Source organism: Balaenoptera musculus, chromosome 19 (genome assembly GCF_009873245.2).
Source record: "Balaenoptera musculus isolate JJ_BM4_2016_0621 chromosome 19, mBalMus1.pri.v3, whole genome shotgun sequence".
Lineage (NCBI taxonomy): Eukaryota > Metazoa > Chordata > Mammalia > Artiodactyla > Balaenopteridae > Balaenoptera > Balaenoptera musculus.
In genome coordinates, this window is record NC_045803.1 from 45,987,907 (window position 1) to 46,001,119 (window position 13,213).

Below are 13,213 nucleotides of genomic sequence, written 5' to 3' on the forward strand. Positions count from 1 at the left end.
TTAACTTGTGATTTTCTCATTCACCTCAGCAGTAATTTTTCTGCTGACATTGTAAGAATGACTGTAAACATCTTCTATTTCAGAAATTGTTTTTGAAATTTAAATTGAATGTGTAGACGGAAGGGAAGGGTTGTTAGATAATCTTTGTTGATCTCAGAGGCATTTCAGTTTTCCTTGGGATCCTGGTTATTCTCCCTTTGAGGCTTCTTTGATTTGCTCATGATGGTGTAGTCATCCCACAACATTTAGGTGTTTTTATTGTAGGTACATTGAGAGAGCAGTTTTTAAATAGCTCGAAACAGGTTTATTTGTAAACTCTTTTACATTTCTCAGTTTGACTTTCATACTTACAGGCAGATTCATATGGGAAGTAGTCTCATGTGATCTTACATTCCTGTCTACACCAGTCTGCATCTGAGCCCCTTTCCTTGGAATGCAGTGATTCTAAATGGGAGCATAGTTTGAAAAACCCCTCTTGAAGAGTCTAACTTGTGTATACCCTTTGTAAACCACTGCCCGAGAGGGAATGTTTGGCCTCTTCCATGTTAGTGAAGATGGAATGATAAAGTATATCAGAGTGACTGTGATGTTCAAGAAAGGCTAAGTAGAGAGACAAACTGTTTAAATACAAGGACTCTTTTTTTTTTTTTAATTGAAGTATTGTTGATTTACAATATTGTCTGTTTCGTGTATAGCAAAGTGATTGAGTTTTATATATATATATATATTTTTCAGATTATTTTCCATTATAAGTTATTACAAGATATTGAATATAGTTTCTTGTGCTATACAGTAAATCCTTGTTCCTTATCTATTTTATGTATAGTAGTTTGTATCTGTTAATTACTCCTAATTTATCCCTCTCCCTCTCTCTTTCCCCTTTGGTAACCGTAAGTTTTCTATTTCCTGAGTCTGTTTCTGTTTTGTAAATAGATTCATTTGTATTATTTTTTAGATTCCACATATAAGTGATATCATACAACGTTCGTCTTTCTCTGACTTACTTCACTTAATATGATAATCTCTAGGTCCATCCATGTTGCTGCAAATGGTGCTATTTCATTATTTTTTATGACTAATATTCCATTATATGTATATATGTATATATACATATATATATTTTTATACACATACACACCACATCTTAAACCAATCATCTGTTGATGGGCACTTGGCTTGTTTCCATGTCTTGACTATTGTAAATAACTACACGGATTCTTAAGCTCTGAGGATTGTGTAAAGAAGAATTATGTAAAGAAGAAGTCATATAAAACATTTTAGGTTAATTCCATTACTGGGTTTTCCTCTGGCTTGTGTGTGTTTGTTTACTTCTGTATTTGATTCCTAAAACCTCACCTCTCCATAGTACTTGGTTCGAGCCCTAAATGTAGCACTTTCCACATTATGTTAAAGTTAGTTTTTGTCTATCTCTTCTTCAGTTGTACATTCCTGGTGTTTAGGACACTGTTTGGCACTTTGGTATGTTTCCAGTTACTGAGTTTTTGATATTCAAAATAGGAACCAGATATTAAATACACACATGAGCTTGGTGCTCGTTTAATATAACCTGGGAATTAAATTAGGAATTAGGTTTATTAAAACTTTATGACAACCCTTTAGTAGTTTGTATGAATATATAGATCTAAGGTAAACTTCACAGATTATTTGGATGGCAAATACCATAGGACCTTGACAAGATGATCTGTTCCAGAACTTGATTATTATTATGAAGATATTGAACGATCTTAAACCTTTGCCTTTTATTTTGGTGGTTTGATTATACAGGTTATACCTATGTACTTTAGGTAACCATTGACTCTGGGTTAAAAACATTGCTTTCCTGATTATGGTAGCAATTTCTTAATTTTTTTCTTTTCCTTTTTTAAAATTATTTATTTATTTATTTATTTTTTATTTGTAGTTGGAGTGCCTCAAGCTTATCGCCTCTCAAAAATTCACAGACAAACGCATTGGCTATTTAGGGGCAATGCTGCTGTTAGATGAAAGACAAGATGTCCATCTTCTCATGACCAACTGTATCAAGAAGTGAGTCTTAATTTCTTTCTTCCAATAACTACTTTGTACTTTTAGGTCTTTTTTATAATAAGACATCAAAAGCTTCTATTTATTGATTTTATATTTACTGTCTAGAATGTATTTGAGCTGCTTTTGGTTCTGTAGCTTATACGTAAAGAGGCTAAGCAAACGATTAAAACTTCTGTAGGGGATAATTTAACTAAATGAAGGCATTGCTGTACATCTTGAGTCATAGCAACTATTTAGCCATGGATAAGCATTTGGACTTTCATAGAATAGAAAGAGCATTGGTAAATCTGAGCTTTCTTATCATATATTTTTTTGAATACCACGAATAATGAAACATTGTGTTTATTAAATAATTACCAGTGTATATTCTTAATAAATACCATTTAAAGGTAAAAAGAGAGGTCTTGCTTGTCAGCAGTCTAATCCCAGATTTCAGTTGCTGGGAATTATATTTAGCCCTGTGAATTTTTGTGTATAAGTCCTTTTTTCTCTAATGGGTGCTTTACTGATTTACTAGTCCAGTTATGTGTTTAACTTACAAAGTTAATGCTTGCCATTCTGGAGAAATTAGAGGACCTGTGAGTAGGGAATTAACAGTTCTCAGTATCTCTCTTATAATAAATTTCTGTTAGAAAGTTACGGAAGTTTTAGGGTTTTCCTGGTGGCGCAGTGGTTAAGAGTCTGCCTGCCAGTGCAGGGGACATGGTTTCGAGCCCTGGTCCGGGAAGATCCCACATGCCGTGGAGCAACTAAGCCCGTGCACCACAACTACTGAGCTTGCGCTCTAGGGCCCGCGAGCCACAACTACTGAAGCCCCCGTGCCTAGAGCCCGTGCTCTGCAACTAGAGAAGCCACCGCAATGAGAAGCCCGCACACCATAACGAAGAGTAGCCCCTGCTCGCTGCAACTAGAGAAAAAGCCCGTGCGCAGCAAAAAAGACCCAACGCAGCCAAAAATAAATAAATTAAATAAATAAATTTTTTTAAAAAAAAGAAAGAAAGTTATGGAAGTTCTGATGGCCATATTGGTTAAAGGTACTTTTTGGTTTGTTTTGATTTGGTTTTGGTTTGTCTGTTGGTTTAATCTCCTTTTTTAGATTTCTTTTTCATTTATAGTATTTCTGTATTTGACAGAAAGTAGAATCGGGGGATATAGGTGATCAATTTGAAGACACTGAACTCATATATTTTGCTGTGGTAAAAATTATAATTTAAAATTTCCCAATGGATAATGAAAAATTTCAAAATGAGAATTTCGATTGCTTGTAACTATAGTGTGTCATGTAAATACATTGACTCTGTGACTTAATTTGGGAGAATCTTGTTCTTTTTGGCCTTGAAATAAATATTAGTAATGAAAATACTAAGTTGGTTCATTTATTCAACAAATATTTATTGTATACCTGTTGTATGCCAGGAGGTGTTATGAGCTTTGGGGATGGAGAATGAAAAAAATGGACAGAAATCCTTGGTGTCATGGAGGTTACATTTTAGATGTTTAATGTGACTTTACACATTTATTCTGGACAGGCCTCTGAAAGTTTCTTTAATTTTTGTTCTTGCATGCTCTGTGCCCTTATTATTCAAGCCTTCAATCATATGCTGATAATTTGGCAGTTCTGCCTAGCAGCAAGTTCATATTAGAGACTTAATACCAAACTCAAGTATAGGTTTGTAGCTTGATAAAAATTGAAGAATAGGCATATAGGCAAAGAAGGAATCTTTGTGTTTAATTTTCATGAGACCCAGCTAAGCCCCAAGTGAATTTAGGAGAGAGCTAATAATAGTTGGGAATTGATCTGGCACTTCAGTTTAAGCTCAGTTAAAGGACTTTGGATAATTCAGTTTTTTTTTTTTTTAATTTATTTTCTTTAGTTTTTTGGCTGCGTCGGGTCTTACTTGCGGCACGTGGGGTCTTCGTTGAGGCATGCGGGATCTTTCATTGTGGTGCGGGATCTTCGTTGTGGCGTGTGGTCTTCTCTACTTGTGGCCTATGGGTTTTCTCTCTCTTTTTCTCTCTAGTTGTGGCGCATGGGCTCCAGGGTGCCTGGGCTGTGTAGTTTGTGGCATGTGGGCTCTCTCATTGAGGCACGCGAGCTCAGTAGTTGTGGTGCATGGGCTTATTTGCCCTGCGGCATGTGGGATCTTAGTTCCCCAACCAGGGATTGAACCCGCGTCCCCTGCATTGGAAGGTGGATTCTTTACCACTGGACCACGGGGAAGTCCCCTGTGTGTTTTTTTAATCTGTTAATGAATGGGTTTTTTTGTTTATTTGTGAGGTTTTTTGCATTTCGATTATGGGGCATCATATGTACCAACAGTTTTTCTGTTTAATGATGAATGTTTACCTCATTGTTCATTGGCCTAGAAAAACTCTGACATTAATGATCTTGGAATTAAATCTTTAAAAATTAAATATAATACTTTAAGAGCTTGCATTATGCAAATATTCTTAATCATTGAAAAATGATTGAAGAGTCAACTAAATACTCTTGGGAACTAGGACACTAAATGGTAAAGCCATAGTTAAGTTAAACTTTATTTTATCAGTAATTTTTATCTTAAATATTCAAATTGGTAGACAATAGCAAACCTGACTGATTGACACTTTACCTTCTGTTTCCTTTCCTTTCTTTGTTTTTCAGGGAAGCCTAAAACCATTTATTAGTTCATTTAAAATTACCAAAATAAATAAATAAATAAAAATAAAATGACCAATAATGAACCCATTACAATGTTAACAAATAAATTTTTTTATGAAAAACTATTTTCCAGAACAAGAACAATTTCAGTGAGAAGAATGGCATTATTTTACAATTTTGTAAATCTCTTTAATATCTAACCTAATGGAAGCTAGAAGCTAGATGCTCATATTTGCTTCTGCATTCAGTTTCTTATGTTACGTTTTGATTAAGTATATGAAGAAGATCTAGCCTTTCACAGATAATGTAGTTTGAAAAAGAAAGAGGACTTCAATAACCTTTCAGATAACTATGGATAATGTTCTATGATAGTATATCAAAACTCCACAAGTGGTAGTTTCTTTAGGGTTATTTACAATGTGGAGTCTGAAACCATATCAGTGAAGTTTGGTTCTTTGTTATATTAAAACCCATTGGTCTGTCTTACGCTTTGAATGAATCTTTTACTCTTGCATGCTTTTTAAACATCATGCTTAAGGCATTTGGAGAAAATTGGTTCACTGAGTTTTAAAGTATTGATAGACTGTCAGGTTCACGGTGGCAATACAAATATTCCAAAATTCTAATTTTCACTTCAAAGCTTAGATTTTATCATTGGCAACAAATATTGTCACTTGTTGCTCTTGAAGTGATAAGCTTACTTGGCTCTTCTTCCAGAAAATGTTTGGCAGATAATCACATCTTAATAATTATAGTTGTCAGTTATTTTTCAAATAAGAATGATGTTCATTTTATTTATTTATTTATTTTTTAAATTTTATTTATTTATTTATTTTTATGGCTGTGTTGGGTCTTTGTTTCTGTGCGAGGGCTTTCTCTAGTTGCGACAAGTGGGGGCCACTCTTCATCGCGGTGCGCGGGCCTCTCACTATCGCGGCTTCTCTGTTGCGGAGCACAGGCTCCAGACGCGCAAGCTCAGCAATTGTGACTCATGGGCCTAGTCGCTCCGCGGCATGTGGGATCTTCCCAGACCAGGGCTCGAACCCGTGTCCCCTGCATTGGCAGGCAGATTCTCAACCACTGCGCCACCAGGGAAGCCCCTGATGTTCATTTTAATAGTAGCTAGTTTGTAGTTTAGCTTGCAAATGAAACAAATACACAAGTGCTTTTCTCTGAGATTGCCACTTTACTCCAGTATGCATCAGAAGTACTTTATGCATACTTTCCATTTTGTCATGCAGAATGTTAAAAAATGTGCACTCAAGAGTCAAGGTATATGGGAGTTCCCTGGTGGCCTAGTGGTTAGGATTCTGGGCTTTCACTGCAGTGGCCCAGGTTCAGTCCCTGATCAGGGAGCTGAGATCCTGCAAGCCGTGTGGCGTGGCTTTAAAAAAAAAAAAAAAAGAGTCAAGGTATAATAAAACTTATCATTTTTACTGCTTTGTCATGGGCAGTATTAAGTGAAACTCCCTCCCTCCCTCCCTTCTTTTACTATAAGTGTGTGGCAGTGTATTCAGTGACTACTATTATAGTTTGGTGCCTCTGCCCTGATTTGTGTTAACGTGCCATAGTTTTCCCCACCATTGCCTTTGCACTATCAGTGCGGGTGTCAATAAAGCTGACAAATAATGAGTTAGTATTGTGAAAATAGTTTGTATTTCGTGGACCCTCTGAAACAGTCTTGGGGACTTCCAGAGATTCTTTAATCACAGTTTGAGAACCACTGAGCTGAACGATTTTAAAATGCTCTTAAAGCTGGTGGAAGTAGCATAACTCAACATAATAATTCAGCTTCTGAATGGTAAGAGTTGGTTATAATATATAAATGATTTTACTGGTTCAAGCTTTTAATATTTCAGCTTTTCTGGAAGTATACTTCAGGCTGGTTTAGAAATAATTCTGTACAGTAATCAATGCCTGTTAGAAATAGAATTTTTTGTATCTGTATCACTAGATACTGAGCCTCACTGTAAACATCTAGCTTAGTTTATGATGGTTTAATTAGCTATCTTTTTAGTTACTAATTTTTTCTTCTTTTGAATAAATAAAAGTGTAAAAATTAATGTAACATCAAGGTTAATACTATATCATAATATCAAAGACCTTATGGTATAGTATTTAGAGTATAGAGTGTTTAAGTATAGAGTATATAGTATAGAGTGTTTCTGTTGTGATGTTTATTTAAGTCATCTTAAATGCTCTAGCAGTAGAGATTGTTTTCTGATTTTTTTTTAAGGTTTTCGTTACTGTATTACTTTTTTTTGTAGTTAGTAATAGAGCATATTAAAATCTTTTAAATATACAGTTGTGCTTCATATTCTGTCATTGCTAGTTTTTACTTTCAGTGGTTTGCTGAGTTTCCTAAAGAGAGTTGTCTTTTAACATCCAACAGATAGCATGTTGTCCAGTTTATGTTGCTTTGGTATTTGGAAACATTGGGTTGCAAGCATGTAGAACAGACTGTCAGTCAGTTTGCTGTGTTGTAATTTGTAATAAAGTTAGAATAAACACTTTTTTCAAAAATAATCCTAATAAATATTTTCTGTATTAGAGAAATCATGAATCGTTCAGAGCTACCTCGTTAGATTGTGAAGCTTCTTCATGGGGAGCACCAGGCAGGGCATGTTCATTTCTACCCCCTTCTTTCTTTTGCAGTGATCTTAATCATAGCACGCAATATGTACAGGGGCTAGCACTTTGTACCCTCGGCTGCATGGGCTCCTCAGAGATGTGCAGAGATCTTGCAGGAGAGGTAGAGAAACTCCTGAAAACCTCCAACTCTTACTTAAGAAAAAAGGTAACTTTCCATGAAACCGAATGTCTGCGTTTGGATTAGAGAGTATTATGGAGATGAGAAGGCAGATTATTCATTTTTGAAAGCTCAAATGATAATATAACTTTCTTTCCCTGTGCAGTAAATGTATTTTAAATGATTATATATGAATCAGTTGTTTATGAATCAAAATCTTTTTTTATACTAATTTTGGAGGTGATTTTTTTTATTGCTATTTAACTCTCCAATTAGTAAGTGATTGTGAACACTTTAATTCTTTTAATTAGTCATTTTTCAAGGAAATGATTTATAAACAAGCAAATGTTATTGGACCCTAGATGGCATACCTAATTACTTCCTAAATTACCTGATTCTAAACAGTATTAAACAAAGTGATAATGAACAGATCTTTGCGAATTTATTTTAGTGCCCATGTCTTTCTTTGTATTAGGGCCTTTGAATCTTGGAAGTGCAGTTCCACTGGGGCCTAGATAATTATTAGGGAATGATTTAGAACATACTTCCTAAAATTGATATATCTAAATGGAATAGTAATGGAAGACAGTGATCTTATTCACTTATTTGCTTTTATTTGTTGATATAAACATTTTGTTGTTATTTTATTGTGCTTGAATCCTAAAACCTTCATAAACAAAGGGTAAAATTTAGGACTTTAGAAGTGAGTCACATAATATCATCTGGTTGGTGTTTATTGTGCCTCTGTATTAATGGTGTGAGACAAAGCCGTTGAAAGGGCCAAGCTGTTTTCCAGGATCATGCACTGTTAATGATGGCTATAGACCAAAGCCAGTCTTTTCTCTTAAAAAACGTGTGGGCTGCTCTTGTTCAGAAAGATTAAATAAATATTAATAAAGATTAATAATTATTAAATAAAATAATTCCTACAGATTAGAAAAAAAAATTGTTTCCCCCAACTGTAGTATGGGAAGAATTAGCTGAAATCTTTTCTTGTTAATGTATCTGAACTTTTATGTTATTCAATTCCAACAAATAGTAGTTATGGTTCCTTTTGCCAGGGGTGGGGACGTTTAACCAAAATCATCTTTGAATGTCTTTCTTTCCTGTGAACAAGTTTCTTCAGTAGAGACTAGCTAACTGAGAGGCGTTTAACTAAGATCCTAAGTAACTTTCAAATGATTTTCTTGATTTCAGTAGAGAGTGAATTGGGGAAAGTATAGGTATTATTAAAAGCAGCAGCAGATTTAAAGCATCTGCAGTATATATATCTTTCAATTGCATAATCTTTTTATAAAACCTTTTGGTCTTTTTACTCAGAAGAATGATTATCACAGATGGAAGTCTTTATTTTTTACTTTGCAAAACTCCACATAAATTATGTTTAGCATGTTTGATAAGTTTGTGTTAACCATGGTCTAGTCGAGAAAACTTTTGTCCACTTATTTGGTAATATATGACCGAAGAGGCAGGTGGGTTAGAAGTTCTCGTTAATGCAGTAAGTATAAGTTGGAAAGCCCTAACCAGTTAATAACTAGTAAGTCTGATAATAATAAATAATAAATCTGATACCTAACTCCTTTCTTTTTTCATGTAGGTGAACTAGTTGATAAGGTTTTGTTGTTTATAAGATTGGTTGTCCTGACTTAATTGAAATAAATCTTCTTTTGTCCTTTTTATGTTTTTTATAGGCAGCACTTTGTGCTGTTCATGTCATCAGGAAGGTTCCTGAACTTATGGAGATGTTCTTACCAGCAACAAAAAATTTATTGAATGAAAAGAACCATGGTAATGTGATTTAGATGCACTCATGAAGTACTGAGGGAGAAGGGGAAAGAGAACAGGCTTCAGGCAGTGTTGGCCTTCCGTCTCATGCAGTGGACTCACCTTTCTACTGTGCTTGGACACTTTTCCAGGAAGGGCTAATGGGTTGAATCTCTCTTCTACTCCCATATCCTAGTTTTTGTAATTAGAGATTGATTCCTTTACAGTAAGCTTGTTTTTCATTTCTGGTCCTCTTTTACTATATTAAAAATACTATATTAAGTAATAGTGTAATTACAAATGATCCTAGCCTTGATGTTCATGTGTAAAACCCTTTGATTTCCTGGCTATTTTATAATAGAAGAAAAAGTTATTTCTTTATTGTTTTGCTGTAGTAGTGTAAGATTTGTGAAACTACTTTTAGGTTACTTGTAACAGGAATTTGTAATGGGTACCCAGATATATTTTTATAAAGCTTGAGAGAAATTAAATGAAATGTGGCAGTTCTTTACCGAGCATTTTATTCTTATTTTGAAGTCAGTGAAACAAGTTCTGAGTGAAGAAAATTCTTGTGTCCTAAATGCTAAGAGAAAAAATGGTAACGTGTATTTAATTTGATTAATGCAGTCCTGTGCTTAGAAGACTCAAAATATACTTGTTGAACAAATGAATGTTTAGGGTACTTATTTATTATTTAGTGAAAAGTATGGTGTGATTCTTTTCACTCACTCTTGACCAAGCAAATTTACTTTGTCATTCACAACTACCTTAGGTTTTTCATATATTTTATCTGGAAATTTAAAATCTTAGTAAGATTTTTCTTCTTGAAATATCTATCAAAACTCAGCTAAGAGCTTATTAAGTCTGGAGCAGGTAATATCCAGTTTATATTGACTAGGAGCATGTCTTTATGGATATTCTCAAATGTAGAGACATGTGTATTGGTTCTCATTTTCTCATCTCATTGGATCTCATTATTTTGGTCATACAACTTTAGAATATTCTGTTTTGATTGACATCACCAGTATTAAATCAGCAGATATCTATTAATACCTCCTTTGTATTCACCTCAATGCTTAGATTCTTTGAGAGATTAAAAAACAAAAATAGCAGCTGCCCTTTTGGAATTGACCTTTAGAACTCAAAGCCCTGTTCTATGAAGTTGAATAATATAGCCTCATTTTTAGTTTTCATTGGTTCTTTTCTTTCAGGTGTCCTTCACACTTCTGTAGTCCTCCTCACAGAAATGTGTGAGCGAAGCCCAGACATGCTTGCACATTTCAGAAAGGTAGGTGCCATTCTGTATATCTAAGCCTTTCTTGATTGAAAATGGTTTTCCTGAAAAGTACATGATTTTCTCACCTATGAATTTTCTTTTGAAAGAAAGCTGTGGAGCTGAATAAAGGACTTAAACAGCCCTGCTGTGTGGTAGGGCTGGAAGCCAGATTTAGGCATATAAGAACTGGCAATAGTGCAGTGTTTTTCCCTTTCATAATAGAAGTCTTCTCTCATTGTTGGCAGACACACCAGTCTCTCATGTGCTTTATCTGCTGTTTTCACATTGAAGTTAGGAAATGTAACCTGAGGTCAAATTACACACAGGAAATGTGTGTGTGTGTGTGTGTGTGTGTGTGTGTGTGTGTGTGTGTAGTTTAAGGCAGGTAATTTTTTTAAAGGTGAAAACTGCAAAATGAAATTTGACATTACTTTTACCTAACATAGGGTCCCCCACTATTCATTTTACGCTGTGGTGACTCCAGTAATGGAAGTCTCTAGCTTTCTTAAGTCCCTCCCTCCCTTTCTTAGAGCATTCTGAAGTGGAATTTTTTTTCTCCACTTACGTTTAGAAGGCACTAGTAAGGAGGACTCAGAGAAAGACTGTTCTTTGGGTAATTACATGCATTCAGTTCCTTTTATAGGGTGCTGATCACTCCATAAATTGGGCTTACTTTGTACTTTAGATCTAATGAAGCTCTAATAGCAGCTCTTTTTTGGGGGGCTTTTTTGCCCCTTTAGATGTTCATGTATTGATTAAATTATTATAAAATAGTATGAGGCCCGTATCTGTCCCTAATGCTTGTTGCTTTGTATGTTTTGTTCCTGTTGTCTGTTTGGAATCCTGCTGTATGTTAGAATGAAAAGGTAAGAATTAACCCTCTTTTAGATGGTGCATGCTGGCATTAGGTCCTTAGTGGCTTTTGTGTATCCATCCACAAATGTGGCTTTTAAAAATATACTAATGCTGAAGCTGTGCTTAATACTATGTTATTTGTCCTAGCATTTTTGGCTGACTTCCTAGTCCAGGTTTTGTCTTGTCACTTAAACTCCTGACTCCACAGTCAGCCTTGGATTTCAGTTGCAGCCTTCCCTGATTTGTAAGCCTCCTTCTCTGCCTTTCCTTTGTCTTCACTTGAGAAACTTTGAGCAGTTTCCCAGTGGCATTGGTGATGGCAGTTCCAGATCAGTTTGGATCCTTGACGCCAAACACTGCTTCTTCTTGAAGCAGATATTTTAGAGCCATGTGGGTAACCTCATACTTTAAAAAGCTCCATACGTACTTCTGAACTTTCAGTTCAGACTTAGAGCTTTAATTTCCCCCTTACTTGCTGTCAATCTTGCCTTGAAGCTTTGGAATATTAAAAGTTTTTTGAGGTAGAGTGGGTGGGCATCAACTGATTTTCATGGCTGCAGCCTTTCCCTTTGTCATTTTATTTTGTTTGTCTTGTCATCAGTTTTAGTAACTTGAATTTTTGTCTGAAAAATAAAGCTGGGTTCCAAGAATTTGTATGCTGAACACTTAGACATTTGTGCTTTTTGTCCCGGGGTGCTCTTATGTGGTGTGAGTTTAGTAGCTGAAGGAAAAAGAACTTCTCTGAGACAGAAACCAGATTTTTTAAAAAAATAATTAATTAATTAATTAATTAATTTTTTTGGCCGCGTCAGGTCTTAGTTGCGGCATGCGGGATCTTTCTTTGCGGTGCACTGTCTCTTCGTTGTGGTGCATGGGCTTCTCTCTAGTTGTGGTGTGCGGGTTTTTCTCTCTCTAGTTGTGGCACGCGGGCTCCAGGCTGCATGGGCTCTGTAGTTTGCGGCATGCGGGCTCTCTCATTGAGGCACGTGAGCTCAGTAGTTGTGGCGCAGGCTTAGTTGCCCTGCGGCATGAAGGATCTTGGTTCCCTGACCAGGGATCGAACCCGTGTCCCCTGCATTGGAAGGCAGATTCCTTACCACTGGACCACCAGGGAAGTCCCCAGAAACCAGATTTTAAAAAGTAATTGAGGATATGGGTAGTACAAAAAAGGAGACCATTGGGAAGTATGCAAGGCGAGCTACTTTTTGTGCGGAGTTTGGTAACTAGATGATCCTGGTTTTATTACATTTTAAAGCAGTTTATACAGTTATATTATTCTCACCTCTAATATGAATCTGTCCACAGTGACAGATTTAATGAGGACTCTGTTTAGAATTTACAGGTCATTATAGCTTAGATTTGTTTTAATCTTGGAGTTGTCCAAATTAGATTTTTGTTTAGGTGACTTATGAAGTGCTTAATTGAAGTGTTACGGCCAAACTTATTTAAATTCCCACAGATTATGTTGTCTTGTATTTAGCAGTAGACTTAGTGTTGTAAATGTTTTGAGTGTGTACCTTGGGCAGAGCTTGGCTTTTGTTTCAGTCTTGATCCCCTTTTAGAATTGGAGAGTAGGGAGGAATCCAAATACGATGAGAAAAAAATAGAGTTGCAGCAAAGTTGGGGCTGTTTTGACTGCCTCCAAAAGAGATATGGTTCAGTTCACTTTGGACACTTCTTTTCTTAATGTTAGGTGATTAGAGTTGTTTATATAGCTAAATTGAGTTTGTAGTTAGAGACTGGAAATGTTCTTATTGTGGCAAACATTTTGGAATAGGGTTTTAACCTTAAATGATTGATCAACAGTTTGAAATGAATGATAGTACTTAAAGCATTTTTAAGTTCAGCTTGGCAGTAAAATTGCCTCTACTATGTGCTGTCA

The 13,213-nt window shown here is 35.5% G+C and overlaps 1 protein-coding gene across 2 annotated transcripts in view; it reads left to right on the forward strand.

Moving 5' to 3' along the window:
* AP1G1 (adaptor related protein complex 1 subunit gamma 1) overlaps positions 1 to 13,213 on the forward strand; it is an 80,812-nt gene that overhangs the window by 38,122 nt on the left and 29,477 nt on the right. Inside the window, exons 3-7 of one of the 2 annotated variants that reach the window (XM_036832726.1) lie at positions 1,922 to 2,046; positions 7,343 to 7,484; positions 9,128 to 9,224; positions 10,412 to 10,488; positions 11,334 to 11,342. In XM_036832726.1, the coding sequence (XP_036688621.1) occupies positions 1,922 to 2,046; positions 7,343 to 7,484; positions 9,128 to 9,224; positions 10,412 to 10,488; positions 11,334 to 11,342 (450 nt within the window). The remainder of the gene's footprint in view (positions 1 to 1,921; positions 2,047 to 7,342; positions 7,485 to 9,127; positions 9,225 to 10,411; positions 10,489 to 11,333; positions 11,343 to 13,213) is intronic. The other variant, XM_036832727.1, reaches the window with a different exon arrangement.